Below are 23,457 nucleotides of genomic sequence, written 5' to 3' on the forward strand. Positions count from 1 at the left end.
AAGTGATGAATCACTGAATTCTACTCCTGAAACCAATATTGCACTGTATGTTAATTACATACAGTAAAAAAAACCCTATTTCCCCAGTTTGTAGGTGGGTAAGTAGAAGAACAGAGAGATAAAAATAGTCTTGATGTTGAGCCTGGTAACAATTTAAAACATTTTTGGCACCTCTAGGGACAGCTGCTTGGTCACTATGGCTTGTCCAGGGTGTCTTGGGATGAGATGAAGTTAACAAAGGAATGTCACAAGAGAGCCTCAGGGATTTGGGGTGACTGTCTCTCATGGAGCTGGAATAAACGTATACAGTACTTGCCAAGATTTATCTCACCAAGGCATGATGGTGAAATGCCATTCCAGCTCCCATTATCTGTACAGAACATCCTTGAATCACCCAACAAATAGTAGCCATTGTTGCACTGGTAGGTCACTGTGCTGCCAGCATGGAAGTCCTCGGCTGAATAAAAGCCATTCTCCAAAGGGGGTGGCACCCCACAGCTAATGCCTGCCACGTGACCAGGAAGAACAGAACTACGTTAGGAGAAACATGCTCAAAGGACATTTTGTTTATATTAAACTAGTAGTTCCGTTAAGCATGACTTTTTCATTGCACACAAACATAGACGGAGAGTCTGCTAGCAGGGGGAGCAGGCAGTAGACATGCCCGTGCCCTCGACATCTAGCGTGCTCTCTGGCTCAGAGTGGGCATGCACTTCATTCGTTAGGAAGAAATATTCACAAAGGTCCTACTAGACACTGCCAGAGGCGCTAACGTTGCAGTAATGAACCGGAGATAAACTCCTGCCCTGTGGAGCTTACTATCTAGTGGGAGTAGAGAAACAAGCCACAGATAAATATGTAAGTCAGTGAGAATAGATGCTATGGAGAAACTTTGCTGATCACCCTACCTAAAACAGCAGTCTGCCTCCACCCAATCCCTCACTTTGTATTTCCCTGCCTTGCTTCATTTTTCTCCATAGTCCTTACTCCTGGCCCTTGTTTTTCTTATTTATTATAACTTAAAAAATACTTGTTATTTTCTGTCTCTCCTACTCCAATGTAAACTCCATGAAAGAGACTTTCTTCCAATGCTACATCCCTAGAACATAGACCTGTGTCTAGCACATGGTAGGTGCTTTAAAATTGCTGAATAAAGAAATGAATGGACGCACCCAGCTCAAGGGATCTTTTCCTATTTCCCACCCAGCCATAACCCGTCCCCCTTTGGACTCCAGGTCGCAGATCTGTCTTTCCCTCCCAACCAGTTCCCTGCTGCACCTGTACAGCCACAGGTGGGTGTCTCTTTGGATTTCCACCACCCATTTCCCTCATGGTGGCCAGCACAGTTCGTTACACGAAGGAACTATTCAATGAACATTTGCTGTATTTGCTACCGTGGTGCACCAGGCTTTTATGCAGCATTCCTGAAACATTTCTTATGGTCCAACATCTTTCAAGAGCTACTGAAATGCCTTCAACAAAGGCAGCTCACGTTCACAGTGGGGGAGTGGTTGCGTCCATTGTCCTTGATTCAGACAGTACTGCACAGGGTTCCCGACCATCTGGAAGCCTGGATCACAGAACAGACTGATTTTGGAGCCTGGCTTTAAGTCTGTTGATACAGTTCGCAGATGAGGTACCGTTCCTTCTAAAGATGGGCAATCTGAGGGCAAAGAACAGAGGCCCAGAGCTCGTCAGCGACATTGTAACAGCATCGCTAGGTCAAGAGTTTCAAATCATGTGTTGTGCAGCATCCAAAGGCCACTCCACTGACACTAAAACAAGGTAACACGTGACTAGATCACTGGCAAGCAAATTTACTCAAAAAAACTATTTGAGTCAACCACTTTTCCTCTTTCAGCAGAGGTCAGCTGAACATTTAAAAAAAAATTAATGTTTATTTTTGAGAGAGAGAGAGAGAGAGAGGGAAGAGAGAAAGAGTGTGGGAGAGGGGCAGAGAGAGAGGGAGACACAGAATCCAAAGCAGGCTCCAGGCTCTGAGCTGCCAGCACAGAGCCTGACACGGGGCTCAAACTCATGGACTGTGAGATCTTGACCTGAGCAGAAGTTGGACGTTAACCAACTGAGCTACCCAGGCTCCCCACTGAGTATTTTTTTTGAAAGGAAGAAGTGGTATTTTAGGAATATTAATGAAATCTATCAAAACCCACAAATTCTAGGACATCTTTTTTTTTAATGTTTATTTTTGAGAGAGAGAGAGAGAGTGTGTGAGCAGGGGAAGGGCAGAGAGAGGGAAGCACAGAATCTGAAGCAGGCTGCAGGCTCTGAGCGGTTAGCACAGTGCCCGACATGGGGCCCAAGCCCACAAACTGTGAAATCATGACCTGAGCTGAAGTCGGACACTTAACCAACTGAACCACCCAGGTGCCCCAATTCTAGGTCATCTTTAGGAACTTCTTTACATACACTGAATTTTACAATCATTGAGACTTTGATTATTCAGTGTATGGGTTATAATGTCCGTTGCTTTACTCCTTGTAAAGTAGGCTGCTAGGAAGTGTGGAGTCCATCTCAAACAGGAGGACAGGACTTTGGTGGCATTTCAAAAATTAACTGTATCCCTCCTCTCGTCCTATTTTCCTCATCTTCTTTTACCATTGTCCAAGTTTCCTCCATGATGAATTTCGTACTCTCTTATACAGCATGTATTTAAGAATTAAAAAATGAATCCTTTGGATCAAGGTTAGAGTGAAGACGAATTCGTAGTTAAACAACAGATTGACAGGCACATACTATTTGACCAACATGGAATTTGAAATTGTCTCCTTTTGCCATAAAGTCTCAAGAGTGGTCAAGGGATGGCAGTCTAGAGAAGAAAGAAATTCTAACCAGAACAGAATATGCTCTTGGAATCGATCTTCACTTTCCCCACAATTCCAGACAGGAAATCAGCCCAGGCTAACACATTTCCTTTACGGAGTTCCTCTGGGCATGAGGTTGCCAGTGACTTCACCTGAAAGTTTAAACACACGTCTTTAGATCAACCTTACTTGTCTCAATGTGACAGAGTTATTATGTCTTAATTTAGTCCTGCTGAAAACATTCACAGATTTTAGCGGGGAGGGTAAAGGGAAGGAGGCTTTTGTACAGTATGATTTCAGGGGTAACAGGTAAACCTCTTCCCTCCCTCTCTCTCCTCCACCCCATCATTCCTTCTCCCAAATACGTCAGTTGCCAGAAATCCTGAAATTCTACACATAGAATTTCTCGTGTAAAGCTTTACAGTTTGTGGAAGTGTTGTAGAGGTTCCCCATTCCTCATCCTCCTGTTTTCTGTCTCTGATTGAGAGGCGGGTAAACTGAGGTCTAGGCAAGTTCTGCCACTGTAATAAGGGCAGACATTTATGAAGCCCTTGCTCTGTGCCAAACAAGACCATGACTGTATATGCCGTGTTGTGTTCGATCCTGCCGAAACTCTACTAGGTACTATGCTATTCACTCATCTTTCACAGATAAGGAAACTGAAGCTTGCTTGTTCATCTTTCACAGATATGGAAAACTGAAGCTCAGAGAGATGGGGTAACACATTCAAAATAATCACTACACGTCTGTGGTAGAACTGGGATTTGAACCCAGGCTTTTGGACTCCAGACTGTCTTTAACCACTAGCTCATCTGTTAATCTCTATGCATGACCTTGTGCCAACCCTCAATTTCTGCAACAGAGGAATTTGAAGCAGTATTCTCTACAGTTTTGAAAGTGCCGAATCCTGACCACTAGACCACCAGGGGGTGTCCCTACAGTCCTGAAATTACAAGGCATCATAAAATAATCATGTCTAATAAAAGTTTAAAACATCACCAAGAAACCGAAAAGGGGATTCGCTGAAAGTCACTGTAGATAACCTCCGCCTGGCTTAGTCTACGACCGTAGTAGCATCAAATGATCTCGGTGGTCAAGTTTGAAAACCCAGAGGTTGCAATAAGATATGGCATCATTAGTCTGTTCACAGTTGTACTAGGTTTGTACCTTTGTATCTCATTACTGTCATACACTGAAAATGGAATTGACCTGCTGTGGAGACAGGACATAGTCCCAGAGGTTCAGCTGGCTTATGGAGCCCACAAAAGACTCAGCTGGGTTGAATCCCTCTCCTTTTTTGTCTTGCTCTTGCCCAAGCACTAATGCACCACCACCTAAAGAGACAAGAGAATAGGGAGGAAAATTGACCTTAATGTCTGTTAGTTTTGAAATGCCAAATTAATGAAAGCACTGCCAATATAAACATATCAGGGAAAATTATTGAAAAGTCAAATTACCTACATTTACTGTGTGTTTTACCAATAAGGAAAAATTCAGTATTTTATATAAAGCAACTTAGAACATAGTCAGAGAAGGTTTAAATATTAGATTTACAAATATTTAACTATTAAGAACCACACATATACATAATATGCATGTAATATTTTGTGGCAGCATTAAGTCCTGTTTTTCCTCCTTTCTTCTGGGAAATTACTAGAAGCTTCCAGTAGCTGCTCTTTGTTTTCTTCTTAAGCCTACAGTGCTTACATTTCTATCACCAATTCCCAGGTAACTTCTACATTTGCCAGGCCTACCTAATCACCAAACTCAATGGAAAGTCTTTAATATTCTCCTCTGGTGATTTCACTGTATCATCTGTTGCGGTTGAACATTTATTTCATTCTATTGAACTGTCCTTCCTAGACGCACTGGATGGTCTGTGTTTGCTCCTCCAGAGACACCTGCCACCCTTCTCATCTCTGCTTTGTGCCCCCAAAGGTTGACACCTATCGATGGCACCACCTGGCTGCCTTGTTCCTCTGGCTTCTGTTTATCCCTGACCAATGGAAGGACCGGCTCAGGCAAGAAAGTGGGATGAGAGAAAAGTTTAGTTTTCCTGGATGCCTTTGTCCCAGGCAAAAGGTTGGAGGAGGCTGTTTTTCTCTATCGAATGTCATGGTTTCTGCTGGGTGATTTCTCTCCGGCACCACAGGTTTGCCTAAGTTCTGGCAACAACTCCCACTCCTTGCCACTTAGAGTTTACTCGAATGTGCCATTCCATTGTTGCTAGTCATGGATGTTTTATTGTCATGTTTTGCTTCTCTGAATCCTGACCACGCCTTTGAAAACAGTCCGTTCCTTAAATTCTTGTCAGTTTATCCTCCTCGCGTGTGCTACCCTTCCTGCCAGGAGCCAGGCTGATTCCACTTGGTGAACATGAAAGCATCTTCTCCTGGTTCTCCTCGAACCTTTCTGCTCATTCATCTCTCTTGTCTGCCTGCCTCTTAAGGTGCTGATGCACCCAGGCTTCCACCCCTGGCCTCCTTGCTCCTTCCTTCAACAATCTCCCCATCTAATCTTACTCGCCTGCCAATTAGTATGTGAAGAACCCCCTTTCAAGGCTTCCCAAACTATATCTTTTTCTTATAACAATAATCATTAAAAATTAATACATGCACAGAAGGAGATTTGGAAAAATAAAGCATAAGGAATTCTACTAACCCAGAAAAAAACATTTAACAGTTTTGTGTATTTCCTTCTAGGATTTATTTTTATTATTTTTTTAGTATATTTGTATGTGTGGGAGAGAGAGATTTTAATACACACAACTAAGGATCATACTATATACAATGTTCGAATCTTGTTTTTCTTCTTTTTTAATTAATTAATTCATTTATAAATGTGTATTTATTTCTTTTGAGAGAGAGAGTGAGTGGGAAAGGGGCAGAGAGAGAGCATCCCAAGCAGGCGCTGAGCTGTTAGCACAGAACCTGATGCAGGGCTTGAACTCATGAACCATCAGATCATGACCTGAGCCAAAATCCAGAGCCGGACGCTCAACACTGAGCTAAAAAAGAATCTTGCTTTTCTTCTTCAACATGCTCTCATTTCATGAGTTTTAATGAATGTACAACAGTTCCTAATTTGCTTAATTAATTATTAACCATTTCTTATTGGATACTGGAGTTGTTTCCAAGTTTGGTGCTAAAGTTTCACTGAGATAAATATATTGATACATAAGCACTTATTCAGATCATTGATTATTTCCTTTAATCTGATTCCTGGTAGTTGAATTGTTGGTTGTATGCACAGGGTTTCTCTAAGGTTCTTGATGAAAGTTTCTAAAATGCTTCCCAGAAAGGCTGTATCAATTTTCATATCAGCAACCTCTAACAGTCTGCCACGCTGAATCCTTGCCAATCACCTCCTATCATCAAAAACAACTCTGTCGGGGCGCCTGGGTGGCTCAGTCGGTTGAGCGTCCGACTTCGGCTCAGGTCACGATCTCGCAGTCCGCGAGTTCGAGCCCCGCGTCGGGCTCTGGGCTGATGGCTCAGAGCCTGAAGCCTGCTTCCGATTCTGTGTCTCCCTCTCTCTCTGCCCCTCCCCCGTTCATGCTGTGTCTCTTTCTGTCTCAAAAATAAATAAATGTTAAAAAAAAAAATTAAAAAAAAAACAACTCTGTCAATTTGATATAAAATGGTAAAAACCTATGTTTTTAGCTGCATGTATTCCTGTGATTAGAATTCAAACTCAACATGTCTAAAATCAGATATAAAATCTTACCTCACTCCTAACCTCTGCTCTGATAACTGTCCTTCTTCCTAGAATTCTTTTCTCAGCTAAGAGACTCTTCAATAGACCTAGTCACCCAAACTGAAGCCATCTATTCACTAAGCTCTGTCAGTTGGAGCTCTGCAATTTTTATGGACTCAAATTCATTTATACTGATGTGGGCAGACAACCATCTCCTTGGGTGGTTACTATTACAGTTTCCAGGTTTTATTCTCCTATTCCTTTAACCTACTTTCTCTCTTTTATCATGGTTTATTTTTTTTAAATATACAGATCCTTTTTTTTTTTTACCATAAAGGAAATACATGTTCATTACAAAATATGGGAAGAGAATAAAAAAGAAAATAAAAGCCACCTGCAATCCCACTATCCAGAGAAGAGATAGTTGAACGTAAGAATACTTAAACACAAAAAGGGAACAACACCCCACTTCACCTGATAATAATGCCACTTCCTGTTGAAACACTTTTAATTTTTCCTTATTTACTACAGGGAACCTCCAACCTTTCCTCTTCATATATGTCATAGAAGGATCCAGATAGAGCAAGCATATTGCCCCGTACAATACTGAGAACCCCGTATCACCTAATACTTCTGCATTCCTTCAAACAAAAACTCTCTGAATACCTTTTAAAAAGTACTTTTAGAAAAGAGTTTGAGTTCCATTTGAAAAAGGGCATTAAAGGATTGCTGGGAAGATGGCGGCATAGGAGGATGCTGGGCTCACCGTGAAAAAGGGCATTAAAGAGAGATACTATTAGCAGTGCTCCAGTTTATATATTGGATATACTTGTATACTACGTACATGATCATGAAACTAAATAAGCAAATGGAACACACCAGCAACTCCTCTCCTCCTTGGAAGACAGTTTTGTAGCCATCCATTGTTACCTCAGCATGGATCTTGCTAGTCTTACTCTAAGTCCCCAATCGCATTTCTTACACAGGGAGTCCCACAGCTCACCTAGGAAAAGCTTCTAATAATTCACAGTCTGGATAATCAGGGAGTAGAAATCGAGAGATAATTGTTGACCTTTGTGTAGAACCAAGGACAACAAAACCAGCAAACTTGATGTTCATCTAAGCACCCACACGTCTGGCGTCAAACAGAATTACATTCCTTTAGCTAAGACATACCAGGTATGGCTGAACCAACAGAGAGGCCCACACCACCGTCAGATAATTTCCCGTCGATATAGACTTTCCAGGCTCCATTAGCACTTGTCCAAGTGATTGCAATATGATGCCAACTTCCATCATTCACGGAGGGACAGTCTGTTATCTTTTCCTTGCCATTCACATAAAGAACCCAGCTGTGAAAAGATTCCAGGCAATAGAGTCATCAGTCATATGTTGTAATCTCATCTGTAAGACATGTTGCTATTTTTCTTCTTTTTCTTTTTTTGTTCTTTAAGCACTTCCAGCAAAAACATTACTTCTTTTCTTCCATTTAGTCATATTTCATTGAGGCAGATTTGGTTTACAAATTATACTTTATCGTAGTTCATTGAAAATTAATTTATGCTTCTTAAACACGAAGGGGTAGGAAGAAGTCTTAGGATGATGTGAGAAGCTGATACAATGTGAGATAATTCACCAACTGTCTATCCTGGAGACGGTGAATCAATTATGGAAAGAATGAGAGTTGTACAAATGTCAGACTGGTTTCCTTCCTTCTGAATGGGTGTTCCTAAGACCAGGAACAAGCTTCAGATGACTCTCAGAAAGAAGTTCTGTCTCTGGGCTGCTGAAGCTGTCACAGGGCAGACAACGTATGTCGCTCCAAAAGAAAGCATAATTGGCACTAAACAAAGGTGACCGACTACAAGAGGGTTCCAACAACCATGTCACTTTGGGGAATGTCAAAGATAAGAAGCAGCTTAAAGTACACTATCTTCAAAAGTAATTGGAGAAAAAGAAAAAATTAGGGAAAACTCATAAGGAAGATAAGAATCCGTTAAATATCTCTTTCTGTATCTTCTTTGTCCCTATTCAAAGATGTTTGTGGAAAAAAATGGTATCTTTATAATATTAATTGTTTCCCCTTTGTGTTTTCCCCTTTTCCTTCTGCTATTCAAGGGGGTAACAGATTCTCTCTTTATATGTATTTTGCCTCAGGAGAGTTTTGGTTTTTTTTTTTGTTTTTTGCAAATACCTTGGATTTTGTTTCTGAAAGTTCAGGTCCACTAAGAAGAATAGGGTTTGAGGACAGGGCGATTTCCACCAGAATAGTGAGCATCCCATGGACTGAGGGGAGGGAAGGGAGCTCTGTGGGGCTGGCAACCTGCTCAGTAGCAACAGGACAGAAATTTGGGAGGATCAGACAGAGAAAGGACACCACAGAATCTGTCTAGATTGAAGGTAAGGATTCCACGCAGCAAAGAGCTGTGATTCTGAAGGAGCCACGGAAGCCGGGGCAGTTCACAGCCCAGTGGAGAGCAGTGTGGACAAAGGACCGATGACAAAAGTCCTGGCCAAGTCTGTGGCTCTTTAACACAGCTCTGTGGGGTTTTGACAATCTGCAAAAATCTAAGGTAGGGAAGTGCTCAATAGAAAAAGAAGGCAGAGACAGCTGAGGATGGCCTTTCTGACAGCCCAGAGAGATGGGGCCCTGCAGTTGGAATTAATTGATCCAAAAGGAAATAAAGAAATATCATTTTGTACACTTGAACTTGTAGGTGGATTCATACTCCACATATGTGTCTCGCATGGGTCAGTAATGTCACTGAAATCCTTCAACCCACAGAGGCTCTGATATGTGAAAGAAAGAGTGTCAGTGTTAAGAGTCAGAGTCTGAGACTTAGCTCTTCCACTCCCAAGGTGTAAGATTTTGGGCGAATCATTTAGTCCTTCTGAAACTTTGTTTTGCTACCTGTAAAATGAGTTCCTCAGGTCACTATGAAGATCAAATGAAGTGATACTTAGAAAATAGCAAAACATAATACATGAAGAAGGTACTACCCCTGAAACTTTCTTACAGAACTTGCCCAAATGTTCTGTTTGATTATTGTCACTCCGCTGTCCTGCTGGGGCACCTGACCCCCTTGTTCCTCTGTCCCCCATCCCCAATGTCAGTTCTACCCGGTGCTGGGATAAGATCCAGAGTATGGCTTTCCTGATGGTTTTGCTTACCCATTATAATCGGTCAGGAGGAAGGTGTTGTCACTGCCATTCTCAACTGCATAGGAGATCGGTGTCCCATAGTTAGTGGTGTCAGAGGATTTCATCCAGAAGGTGCAGGTTACAGCATGGAGAGGTGGAAGCACACCATCTAGCATGGCGTAGCCATAGATACCCGAAACTTCAAAATCCAGGTTAAAACCTGAAGACTGGTCTGCAACAAATAAGAAAAGTGTGTGGCCCGTGGCACTTGGGAGGCATTTTTCAACTGTCTAAGGTGATCAGCAGATCATGTAGTACTATTGTCAAAGCAGCCCGTTTCAGTAAATATGATCTGAGAAGCAGTTTCAACATTAAATATATATTATTTATAAAATATAGAACACATTCTTTTAAATAGAATAATCAGTGGGTATCTAAGATAGGGAGAGCACTCAGTAGTGTCAGGAAGCAGAGAAATAGGGAATAGCTAGAAGGAGAGGTGGAACTGGGAAGTTAGTAAAGCTGGCATTTACTTAGAGACACTAAGGCATGTCTATATGCTGATGGGATGATTCTGTAGAATGGGGTAATTGATGCTGCAGGAGAGGAGGAGGGATAACTGCAAGGGCCACCTTCCGCCTCTACTCAAGCCCCTAGTTCTTCCCTAGTTCATGAGCAATTCAGCTCTGCCCCAATCCTGCATACCACACTCAACAAAACAAAAGTCCTAGAGCTAAGAGACTCCAGCATCCCGAGAAAGCTGCTCGGCACCGATTCTCATTCGTGTCCACGGACTCTGAAACCAAGTCCTCCTAAATCAAGCGTCCTTTCTAAACATGTAGAATGTGAAGAGTTCTACTATGTTCCATTTTCTCTATTTCCCCGTTAAGCTTCAGTTTCCTCACCTTTGCCATGGGGGAGAATATTACCTCATCTGCTGGATGGCTATGAAGATTAAGTAAATTCAAAATGCTTAGCATAGGTTATGGTATGTAGACAGTGCTTGGAATAGGTAAAAATGGACACTTTTATGATATCAATAATTTTAGTGCTGTTATGAGTAACACTGAGTTCATATATACCTATTTCACACCTGCTGCCTGAAAATCCTGGCCGACATTTACAACTGTATGAGTTTAATTCATCCACACAGGTGGCCTGATTTCTACATGGGTTAGAATGACATTCATTGATGTTTAATTCACAGAATGGCCCCGTGAAGCCTGTTGCACATTGGCACCTGAAAGAAACAAAATGTTACTAACACATAGAAAGGCATCAGAAGAAGTCTCCCATCTATGACAATATTGTCTCAAAAGCCTTTGAAAACTGAAACTCATAGATACAGAGAACAGATGGGTGGTTGCCAGAGTGGAGGTGGGATGGCAGAAATGGGTGAATTGGGTTTTGTTTGTTTTTAGTTTAAATAAATTGGGTAAAATACTCTGAAATGCTGAAACATGTTCCACGTAAAAACAATACTTTGCTAGTCACCTTTATTTGTTTTGTTCCTTTGATTAAACCTCTTTAAGACAATATATATTTGGAGTGTTGTAGTAGCAAAAATAGTGTAGGAAGTAGGTCTGATCCAGTTGAAGTATTATGTACACACTGGGAGTTCTCTCCCCATAGAAGTGCTAGGAAAAAATATAAAAAGTTCACGTGCCATTCTAAAGACTTTATATACATTAAACCAATCTTTACTGGTTTAAAGAAGTAGCATTATTATCATTCCCCTTTTACAGACAAGTAAACTGGCTCAGAGAGGTTGATCTGCCCAAGTTCCCTTGTTATTAAACAATGGAGTATCATTTTTAATTAATTAATTAATTATTATCATTTAAAAAGTTTTTTTAATTTTTTTTTTTTTTGAGAGACAGAGTGTGAGCGGGGGGCAGGGGCAGACAGAGGGAGACACAGAATCGGAAGCAGGCTCCAGGCTCTGAGGTGTCAGCACAGAGCCTGATGTGGGGCTGGAACCCACAAACTGTGAGATCATGACCGGAACTGAAGTCAGACGCTTAACCAACTGAGCCACCCAGGCGCCTCTGGAATAGGATTTTAAACTCAATCTAGTGCCTTGTTCTTAATCATCATGCCATATGGTCTCTGTGGTATGCAAGAAATCATTTAAACCTGTCAGAATGAAAAATATATTTGATGATGTCAAATGCTGATATAGGTGTCATGAAATGGGAAATCTCATATAGTGAGTAGAAATACAATTTGGGATTGTCAAGGGAACTTGAGAGTTTACATTCCCATAGGCTGTATATCCCTGTATATCCATTTCTACTTAACGTGCTCCAGGAAATTACTGCACCAGTGCACAAGGACACATGTAATGAATGTTCATAAGCATTATTTTAAATATCTATGAAAAGGAGAATGGGAAAATAAACCATGGTATAATCATTCACTGGAATACTAATCAGCAGTTAAAATAAATAAACTAGAGCCAAATGTATCAACCTTGACAACACATAATGTTGAGTGAAAACAAAACCTAAATTGCAAAAGGATATATATAGTATAATACCAATTATGTAATATGTAAAATTATACTATATACTATTTATGTAGTAAAAAATGAAATCTGAATGAGAAAAATATTCACCAACTTCAGAATAGTGGTTACTATTGAGGAAAAAGAGGAGTGTGTGTGTGTGTGTGTGTGTGTGTGTGTGTGTGTGTATTGAAGGGACTCCAAAACTATCTTCAGAAGGTATTTCTTTAAAATAAAAGATGTGGGGGCCCCTGGGTGGCTCTGTCCGTTAAGCATCCAACTGTTGATTTCAACTCAGGTCATGATCTCACAGTTCGTGAGATTGAGCCCTGTGTCGAGCTCTGTGCTGACAGCGTGGAGCCTGCTTGAAATTCTCTCTCTCCCTCTTTCTGCCTCTCCCCTGTTCACGCATGCTCTCTCTCTCTCGCTCTCTCTCTCTCTCTCTCTCTCTCTCTCTCTCAATAAATACATAAACATTAAAAAAAAACCCCAAAGATGTGAATCAAATATGACAAAATGCTAAGATTTGATAATTGCTGTGATGAGTGTGTGACTTTTATTGTTCTTGGTAACCTTCTGTATGTCTGAAATATTTAATTAAAAACGATCAGTCCAATACATGATCGTTAACACTGTTAGTTAACACGGGGACCTCTAAGAATAAATGGTGTTTCAGGGTTTAAGAGAAAATGTCAGTTGGAATTGTGGGAGGGGGGGATCTTTACGGCATTCTCTCCATTTGTCAATAAATCTATTTTGGCTAGAATTTCACTCCTCTTTATCTGCCCATGTTTGACATCATCACGGCAGTCCAATATCCTTGTCTGTGAAAGAGGTTCACTGTGGTGACAACTAACATTTCCTCGGAATTAGGAGAGTTTACCTTCACCTTTCCTCTAGTTAGGATTTAGACAGATTTGGTAATCAGCAATTGTTTTTGATGCTGGGGAGACTTTAGAACTCTGTGTTTATCTGGAAATTTCTCATTTCCTATGGGTAGGCACTATATGCTAGAAGATGTAAACAGCCTATGAAAGATGAAGCTACACTGATAAGATTTCATTTCCACATCAAGAGTGAAAGTCTCACTGGCAGAATTTGCTTCCTATTTCTTCTGGATAGTGCCCTGGCTATTTTGTTGGGGGACAGTAACAAGGGGGGGGGGTTGCTGAACCAGAAGAGGACTGGGAAATGCTGGAATTGGGGTAGAGTGTTTTTTCTTTTAACTTTTATAAACTTACAGAGACAGTGGCATGTTGAGGACAATAAAGTTTCCTAAGATTCTGCAAGTAAGACGAGTTCTGTTTTTTGTATCTGTACTACAGAAGGCATACACCCTGCACGGGTAACAGGATGAAATAGGGCAGACTTGATCACGATGAAGGAGAGTGTTGGTTTTCAAACGATACTCCACTGGCACCCCAAGAGCTGCCTCAGGAAGACAAAGTGTTTCTTCTCTACAAATACTACTGTTTCCGAACACAAAAGTTTGGTTTTTATTTATTTTTTTTACTTGTTTACATTCATATTAGATTTCTTATGAAGCAAGGGTTACTGAGCTAAAAAAAAATGTTTGAAAGTCACAGACACTGTCGATTGGCCCTGTAACAGCATGATTGCACAATTTCCTTTGACTTTAGCTGGTGTAAAACCTCCAGCTAAAATATAAAATGTTTAAAAATGAGGTTTTGTCTCGTGCTTCGGGTATTTGCTTCTGTGTTACTCTGTTTCCTTTGATCTTTTGACCTCCCAAGTATAGAACAGTGGTTTCCAAGTCTGGCTGTGCATCGGAATCACAGGGGAACTTAAAATATACAGGTTGCCTAGACTCTAGCCCAGACTTAGTGAATCAGAAACTCAGGTGGTGGGGAGAGTCTACTGTAGTCTATTCTTGGGCTAGAATTAGGGAATGGCTGACTCGGGACTCAGCAATACTCGGTAAAGACTGCAGAATGACTGAATGGTTAAGAAAATGAAAATAGTGCAAAGCACCAGACTTAGGGCTTTACCTGAAGCTACTGGCACCGTCTTTACAGGTAGCTCCATTTTTGCACGGTTGGCTGAGACACTCATCCATGTTTTTTTCACATCGGGTACCCAAAAATCCAGGAGGGCATTTGCACAAGAATCCCCCAACCTGATCTTCACAGACGGCATTATTTAAGCATGGGCTTGGCTGGCATTCATTGACTTCTGTTTCACAGTGCAGGCCTGGGGATGGAAGAGGACGAGGAAAGAGCCCAAATGTTAACCTTCTCGAACCCATGATCAAAGTGTTGACTCCTTGGAGGATGCTGCTCCTGAAGGAAGCAGGAGATTCCCTTCCTGGAAGGGAAGCTGTTAGAACTACTGGCCTGTCACACTGCTTTGAGATCCACTCCTGAATGAGCTTTGGCTTTTGTTAAGTCATTTTAGCATTCTTTTTTCTTTTTTCTTTTTTTTTGGTAATCTTCTCTTTTTATCTTAGAACTTCCTGAAGCTAACATTAGTAAGGGACATCTAATTGAGATAATGTTAAAAGATAAAACTAGCAAATTTAGTTCAAAATTTTACTCTGTTTCTTTGACCTTGCCCTTTTCCTTCACTGGTCGTTTTTCTGGAAATTTCTCTTTATAAATTATATCTACTACATCATTTTATTTAGCATCAATTTGCAATACGATCTTATACAATTTATTTCCGGTTCCTTCTTGAATGTTTATCTTAGCATAAAACTCTGGTCTTCTCTCTCTCTCTGTCTCCATGTCTCCCTTTACACACACATACATATGCGTGTGCACACACACACACACACACACACATTTTTCTAAACTGTTTGAGACTAAATTGCACCCTTGATGCCTTTTTACCCTGAAATACTTCAGGGTGAATTTCCTCAAAGGACTTTTGCTTAGATAATAATAGCACAGTTACAAAATCAGAAAGTCAATGTTAACATAGCATAATGTTAAAAAAAATGTAGTACCTTGTGGTGCTTTTCAGGACTTTGAAACAATGAAGGAAAAATGGAAACATCTTACCTGTGTATCCCTTCACACAGGTGCAGAGATAGCCATCTAAGCCATCGATGCAGGTTCCTTTATTTAGACAAGGACTAGAGTTACACTCATTTATATTTTCTTCACACAGTTGACCTGGAGAGAATAACAGAATATTTTACCCAGAGAAAACCTGAAAGGAATTTAAGACTAATAGTTTTCAAGCAAGCCATTCAGGTGTAAGAACAGAAGAATCAGGAATTGTGGCTAATATAGTTGTGAAAAATTGTTGCTCTTTGCCAAATATATTGCAGCAAAATGTTTTCTTCCATTCTACTTATTGCAAAACATTTCTAGCAGGGAATCTGGTATTTTCAGCATAGGATGGAAAATGATGACCGTGAATATCTTGCTTATTTATTTATTTTTATATTTATTTATAGTTAGGATGATCAGTGTGATCTGCTTTAAAAACTTTATATTATTTGTTAGTTGTTCACCTCTCTGTTGAATTTATTCCCCGAGTCCTTAAACATGACTTACTTATCTAGTAGTTGTAGGTTTGTACCCTTAAATGACATATATGATAACCCCACACCCAGCCCCTGGAAACTACTATTTGACACTCCGTTTCTGTGAGTTTGACTTTTTTAGATTCCCCATATGAGTGAGATCATACAGTATGTCTTGCTCTGTCCAACTTATCTCATTTAGCATATGCCCTCCATTTTTGTCCATTTATTGCAAATGGCAGGATTTCCTTTTTTTTTTTTTTTTTGTGGCTGAGTAACACTCCACTACATATAAATCGATCGCCTTTTATTTATCCATTCATCCCTTGAGATACACTTAAGCTTCCTTCCATATCTTGGCTATTGTGAACAATGCTACAATGAACAAATTTTCCAGACGGTGACTTCATTTCCTTTGGATAGATACCCAGCAGTGGAATTGCTGAATCATACAGTAGTTCTATTTTTAAGTTTTTGAGGAACCTCCATACTCTTTTCCATTAGAGGCTGCACCAGTTTACATTCCCACCAAGAAAGGCTCCCTCTTCTCCATGTGCTTGCCAAGACTGTTATCTCCTGTCTCTTGATGATAGCCATTCGAACAGGTGTAAGATACTATTTGTGGTTTTGATTTCCAGCAATGAAATTTCAATGATTTCAATGTTTATACTGTAAAGACAACAAACTCTCCTCTTACCTGTGTAACCAGATGGGCATTCACAAACGAACTGCCCAACTAGGTCTTTACAAATTCCACTGTTGAGACATGGCAGTGAGCTGCATTCATCAATGTCTGTTTCACACTTTAAGCCTAAAATGGAAACCAAACACTGAAGGACAATCAAAGGAAGGATTAACAGAAACAGAACCATGATCATTTAAAGACAATTCTCTCAATCATCTGAATTTATAGGGAGCGATGGTGGTGAAGGAAGGGGCATTATTCCTTAAGTGCTACCGTCTAGTTAAGTATTTAATGAAAGCACTGCCTCTTTCTAAAGAGATTTAAGATATCCTTATAAAAATACATAAAAGACAGAAAATCCCAAGGTAGAGGTTGGTGGTGGGAAGGGTGAGGGGGAAGACCTGGGAGCATAAAATGGAGCCAGAAATTAGCTTAACTCCAAAGTGAAAAGCACCGAGTCATGTATACTTTCCACCAAGACCACTGGCTGAGAAGAGGGGGTGGGGCCAAGTCTTGCCAGATCTCAGCTCCTATACCAGGTGTCCTAGAGTGAGGATACATCTTTCCACAGGATGCACACAAGCTATTGGTGGGCCAGCTCTGCCAGAAACCCATGTTCTTCCTCTACACCACTGGGTCTCAAAATGGTCCCTGGACCAATAGCATAAGCAACTACCTGGGAATGAGACAGAAATGCAAATGATCAAAACTTCCCTCGATCTACTGAAATCAGAAATTCTGGGTTAGGGTCCAGTTCTGTGTTTTAAGAAGCCCTCCAAATGATTCCGATGCACATTAAAATTTGAGAACCACTGTTCTGTATTATGCCCTTGCTCAACCACCACTCGCTTATAAAATTCTAGGATAAGATCCATTATTTCTTATGGAATGTTGGGACAAAATTTTTGTGAAAATTGAAACACACACACACAAGGTGAAATAAGTGGAATGCCATATTCTTGATAGGCCTGGGCTACCTTGTTTTCCAACTTTCCTTTTGTTCATTTTGTGGTGAATTCTTTTATTTCAATACCATTTTCCTCATTGAAAAGATATTTTATGTTGGCTTCATAAAAGTGGGGAAAATGCAAAAACTACATTTCTAGGAGGAAATAGCAAACTATTTTAAATAAATTATAATTTTAAGATATAGTTCACTTCCCTCTCAAAAACTGTATTTCTGGACTGAACTAGAATGTGACTCAAACTGCAAGAAAACATAATTCTTACATAATTCCTGCGTAATCAAGTTCAAAGCCATATTGTTTTTCCGGGCATAGCTTCCAGAAAGATAGAAACGAAGCAACAAATCACAGCTATTCACAAAAACTTCCACTAGTGTGAGGCCAATGAGAGAAACTGGAGTTTGTTTAAAGATGTTTATGCTGGACAAATTGTTCTACGTTGAGTATCATACATTTAATTTGTGTTAGAATGGAGCCTTGGCCATGGCCTCTGAAACTGCATTCCTATTTAAATTGTGAGTTATGATGTAACTTTTTCATAGAGAAGATGATTCGTTATTCTTCCTCCAAAATGTGCAAAGAAAACTGTAATTTGTAATTTATGCACTTTTTTCACCTTGGTTTATCAAGCCTAATCAAATTTTTGTGCATTGATACAGTCTAATGTATCTCACAGGGTTTATTTTTAGCGTCCCCGAGTCTGATATGCAAGTCACAATGATTTCATTTGAAACGTATATTGAAAGTTGCATTCCTCTATGTTACCTGTATATCCAGATGGACAGAGACAAACATAACCACGCCCAAGCTGTTGGCAGGTTCCACTATTATGGCAAGGGTTTAAAAAACATTCATGGAAAACCTACCGGGTGGCAAAAAAAGAAATCTATCAGAGACAAAACACTCAATCACTTCAAAGCAATCCTGACTAGGGAGTTTGATGTTTGCAGTGTTAGGTTCCTGTTTCTGGGTGAGTTCACGCAATGCTAGCTGGACTGTTGCCTGCATCATGTTGGTGCCTGCCACGTTGGACATATATGATATATATTATCCTTAGGTGATGTTCTAGTAAGTGTTTTCAAATGCTGCCTTCATGTTAGAACCCATTTGAGGTGTTTTAAAAGTACACAGGATAGGGCTCCCACCCAGACCAGCTAAATCAGAACCTCTGGAGGTTGGGGATCTGTGCATCATTGTTTTTTAAATTTGGCCAGAGGATTCTAATACTTCTCCAGGGTTGGTAGTCACTTCTCTGGTTATTATTACAAATTTCTATGTCTGCTGGGCTCAGTTTCAAATGTGACTTATGAAGCCCTGACAAGCTTGGACGAGACTGCAGAAACTTGAAATAAGAAATACAGCCTTATTATCCTCCTTAAAAATACTTAGAGCCAAAGAATTTATCATGACATCGGGCAAGGTCTATTCAGAGTAATGGCTAAATCTACCAAACAATTAATCTAGTTATGTTCATGAGCTCTATCTCTTAATTTTTAAAAAACTATACCTTATTCCAATAAACAATCTCTTTTTTTCTGTGACAAAAATTGTAAATAATTTTCATGAAAGTTGAGTAACTCTTCCTGCCAATCAGAAAAAAAGGCCTTTGGATAAACCAAATGCCCCTTACTCAAATGATGGGTTATGCTTGTGATAAGTGTTAGTTATTAGTGAATTTAGAGGTTCCCCTTACCCACACATTCTCTATGCCAGACATTGCTGAGGAAAATTCCCAATTTTTGGTACTCAGAATTTCTGATACTGCATTTTTTAAAGTTCTTATTAGAAGTCACAAGTAAATACTATTATTCATTGATAATATCCATGAGACGATTATTTAAGGTTTCAAATCTGGCCATTTCCCCGAGTGTGGCATGTAAAATGACATCATGTTTTCCAAACATTCCACTGGAGAAGATTCTAGAAGTATAAAAGGGACTTGCCTGACTGCTGACTTCATAGTTCTTTTTGATATGTCCAGGAGAAGTAAGGGGCACTACACTTTCCTCTGCTGCTGAGAAAGTTGAACTAAAACCTAATAAGATTAATAAGAAAACATTAGATTTTCCAATTAGTGTGCCGTAGATATTGCCAGTAAGTAGACTCTACCTAAATATGATAGTCAATATTCTGGTTATCAAAGTGGGTAAAGTCACACATATTTTGTTTTAGTAACAGTAAAAAAGAGACCATATAGATGGATGGCATATATAACTAAATCCTAGACTCTTAGAGAGAGATGCGGAAGTTATCAAGTTCAATGTTCCCAAAATAAGAATCTTTGAGTCACTGTCATCAAAAAGCCCCCCAAAGGACAATTTAGCAAGTCCCGACATCTACATCCACTGAGAATAGTAATATTCGGTATCACGGTTACCACAGCACAAACGCAAGTCTCCAACATGCGCGATTACGTAAGAAATGAAGTGTATCTTCTTACTGGAGCAGTCGGTGATCGATCCGGCACCAGAGGAGGCTGTAGTTCCATAAAAGGGACAAGATAAGCAGAAGGACTTCCCTGGATTGGGTTGGTAGTAGTCTCGAGGACACGGGTAACAGGGTGTTAATCCAGAACGAGAGAATTCTCCTACTGGACAAGGTACTGCACGGGTAAAAACAAAGCATTTGTGAGTCGGAAGCAACATGCTCTATTTTGAAAAGAAGTACATCAACCTTCAGTCATAAGAAAGCTACTGAATTGTGAAAATATTCTCTTGCACATATCTACTGCTTGCACTATGTTATCACCCAAACATTCTGTTGTTTCCCCCCCCCTTAACAACACACATTAACTCAATAAAAATTTGAATTGACCTTGTAATATTGTATTCTGATTTTTCTACTTCACATTATATCCTAAGCATTTCCCAAATCATTCTCCAACTTGTTAACCGGCATGGTTTTTAAGAAAAGAAAAATATTACATGCCATCGACAGACCATAAACGATCTAACATTTCCTCTACTACTGGCCATTTAGGTTGCTTTTCTTTGTTAGCTATTATAAATATTGCTGATGTGAAATTTTCTACATAAACTTATGTATACAGCTCTGATTATTTCCTTGGGATAATAGTTGAATTTGAACAGCTGAATTTGAGTTGTTGAATCTATAGATCTAAAGATAATGGAAAATGTAAAGCCATTAATACAGAATGTCAAATCCTTAAAAAAATAAATAAATAAAAAAGATTTTAACTTACAGCTCCATCAGTAGTGTATGGAATTGCTCTTACTACGTATTCATCACTACTGATAATGATCACTTAAGTATTTTTTCAATTTGAAAGTGAAAATGGAATTGCACTGTTAATTTGAATTTACATTTTGATGATGATTTAAGTTGCTTTTTTCATGTTATTAGAAATTTTATTTCTCCTGTATAGTTATCCATGATTTATGGTATTTATGGGGAAGGGTCTTTTTTTTTTTTTTTACTTTTAAACCTCTTAATGTCATTTTGTGTTAGACATGCTTTTTATAAACAACATCCAGTTGAATATTGTCATTTATCCAAATCTTGCTAATTGGTGGGACGGTAACCAAACAAGAAATAGCTTCAAATATGACATGAACTTGCATTTTCTTCAATAAATTTTGGTTGCATTTGGCAGAGGGAAGATGGGGCAGACTAGCCACGACTAAATCTTTGGGTTGGGATTTTAGATTGTGACCCAAAGATGAATTCATCCAGAGCATGTTCTTATGTGAACTGACTGGTGTCATGGGCATGAGTCCTAAAACCATTACAAACTGCGGAAACCACTAAAATTATCAAGACGTGTCTGCATAAATTTAAATATAGAAGAACACAAGGAAGTAGCTTTGGGGAATCTCAGCATACTTTCCATTTAGGTTTTGGGTTTTTGTTAATAAAAATCAGTATGGCAGAAATAATTAGCAATATGACTGAAAAATTTAGAAATGCACTTGAGGCTCAACGGAGCAGGATATTCTGGGTAATGGCATCTCTTTTTTATTGGTATGACAATAAACATTAAATAAGCAATAAAGCATTTGCGGTCATCTCAAGAGGTTTAGGTCAAAGTTTTTAAGCAGCAACAGCCAGTCACATCTTTTGCAAAAGTGCTCCTTTACACACCCTCTGACAAAAAGTCAGGAGTCAAATCAAGAGATGGCAGAAGATATCATAGATATTAATGCTTGTTTAGAAACAAATATTCTCGGGGCGCCTGGGTGGCGCAGTCGGTTAAGCGTCCGACTTCTCAGCCAGGTCACGATCTCGCGGTCCGTGAGTTCGAGCCTCACGTCAGGCTCTGGGCTGATGGCTCAGAGCCTGGAGCCTGTTTCCGATTCTGTGTCTCCCTCTCTCTCTGCCCCTCCCCTGTTCATGCTCTGTCTCTCTCTGTCCCAAAAATAAATAAACGTAAAAAAAAAAAAGAAACAAATATTCTCAATACATTTGTTATATTAAAACTTTAAATTGTAAGTATCTCAGTGAAACAAGATACCTGTTATAACAAAAACATTTGTATATTAAAACTTCAAACTATAAATACCTTTGCTCACCAAGAATAAATTAATCTATTCTTTGTTGCTAGATCTCAGAGTTCTAGACAGGGCTTTGCACAAACATATTATAAAGTTGCTGAGTTTAAAATGGGTTTTTTGAATGTCAAGTTTCCAAAAAAATTATCATCTATTTGGAAAAGGTACCTCCAAACAGTTAATTACAGTAGTTAATTGGAGGCATAGATCTTCCACCAATAAATGTATAAAACTCTGCTTCAGATGATATATGAGTGTGTATGATAAGGTAAAAATATAAATTCTGTCAGTGAAACCAAGATGCTATGATGAATTAAACTGTTTTGCACATACGTTTTTTTCAGCACCTTACCCTCAAACAGAAAAAAAGACTACACCCCTAGAAACTGACAGAATGCCAAAAATTATACTAATATGCAATAATAATAAAATCTTAAGATTAAAAATCAGCAAGTCAGTGGCTTTTCAAAACAGTGATGTTTATATTTTGCTTTTTTTTTTTTTTAACGTTTATTGACTTATTTGAGAGACAGTGAGAAAGTACAAGTGGGGGAGTGGCAGAGAGAGGAGAGGCAGAATCCCAAGCAGGCTCTGTGTTGCCAGCATAGAGCCTGACATGGGGCTTGAACTGACAAAAGTGCAAGATCATGACCTGAGCTGAAACCAAGAATGAGATGCTTAACCAACCGAGTCACCCAGGTGCCCCTATACTTTGCTTTTTGGCACAGAAAGTGTGAATTTTCATGTGAAAATGAGCTTAAATTATATTCCAAAGGGAGACAGTTGTCATCAGAAATATACTTTCCAGGAGTGGACAGTCAGTACTTAATATATTATTGATACATATAGTAAATATACATATATATATGTTGTAAGCATACATATACACATATAGCATATGTAAATGTAAACATAACATACATAACAATAGCGTTATATGTAGTATACAATACAGTATTAAATATACACACATGCGCCTATACACAGGCAGTTCCTCATGGTCTAATTTTGTAAGAAGAAAGGGGGAAAAGTTTCATTTTGAATCTTGGTCAAAGCAGCTGTGGTTTCTGAGTCAAGAAAAATGGGACAAGATCCTTTTAACCTCTTCTACTGGAGACAGAGAGAAATCTAAGTATGCCAAAAGTGATATTAAAATAGAATTAAAAATAGTGTATTGAAGTGACCTGAAAAATGTAATCCCACACGTCTGTTCCCTGACGGTGTTAAGGATAACACAGACAGCCCTGGAGCCAAGTGAATTTTGCATTTTAAATGGTTTTCCTGGGGCGCCTGGGTGGCTCAGTCGGTTGAGCTTGAGGTCAGGCAGGCTCTTAGTCAGTTCAGGTCATGATCTCCTGGTTCATGGGATCAAGCCCACTACAGGCCTGCAGCAAAGAGCCTGCTTGGGATTCTATCTTTCTCTCTCTCTCTCTGCCCCTCTCCCACTTGTATGTGAGCGCACGCGCTCTCACTCTGTCTCTCTCAAAATAAATAAACTTAAAAAAATATGAAATAAAATAAATGGCTTTCCTAAAACAAATTCAGGGGTCAGAGACTCTTATCCTAAGCTTCCTTTTAACTTCATTCTGTGGGGCTGGAGTAAGAAATATCATCCTGGTTCAGTAATAATCTTTCCTTTTCCTA

General features: G+C 39.5%; 1 protein-coding gene across 2 annotated transcripts in view; it reads right to left on the reverse strand.

Moving 5' to 3' along the window:
• SVEP1 (sushi, von Willebrand factor type A, EGF and pentraxin domain containing 1) overlaps positions 1-23,457 on the reverse strand; it is a 199,913-nt gene that overhangs the window by 69,935 nt on the left and 106,521 nt on the right. For both annotated transcript variants that reach the window (XM_043566210.1, XM_043566209.1), the window contains exons 19-31: positions 19,746-19,907; positions 19,249-19,340; positions 18,071-18,167; positions 16,353-16,466; positions 15,186-15,299; positions 14,175-14,376; positions 10,742-10,899; positions 9,690-9,891; positions 7,695-7,870; positions 4,032-4,156; positions 2,851-2,974; positions 1,493-1,663; positions 332-505 (exon numbers count right to left, since the gene is read on the reverse strand). In XM_043566210.1, the coding sequence (XP_043422145.1) occupies positions 332-505; positions 1,493-1,663; positions 2,851-2,974; positions 4,032-4,156; positions 7,695-7,870; positions 9,690-9,891; positions 10,742-10,899; positions 14,175-14,376; positions 15,186-15,299; positions 16,353-16,466; positions 18,071-18,167; positions 19,249-19,340; positions 19,746-19,907 (1,911 nt within the window). The remainder of the gene's footprint in view (positions 1-331; positions 506-1,492; positions 1,664-2,850; positions 2,975-4,031; positions 4,157-7,694; positions 7,871-9,689; positions 9,892-10,741; positions 10,900-14,174; positions 14,377-15,185; positions 15,300-16,352; positions 16,467-18,070; positions 18,168-19,248; positions 19,341-19,745; positions 19,908-23,457) is intronic.

Source organism: Prionailurus bengalensis, chromosome D4 (assembly GCF_016509475.1).
Source record: "Prionailurus bengalensis isolate Pbe53 chromosome D4, Fcat_Pben_1.1_paternal_pri, whole genome shotgun sequence".
NCBI classification, from domain to species: domain Eukaryota; kingdom Metazoa; phylum Chordata; class Mammalia; order Carnivora; family Felidae; genus Prionailurus; species Prionailurus bengalensis.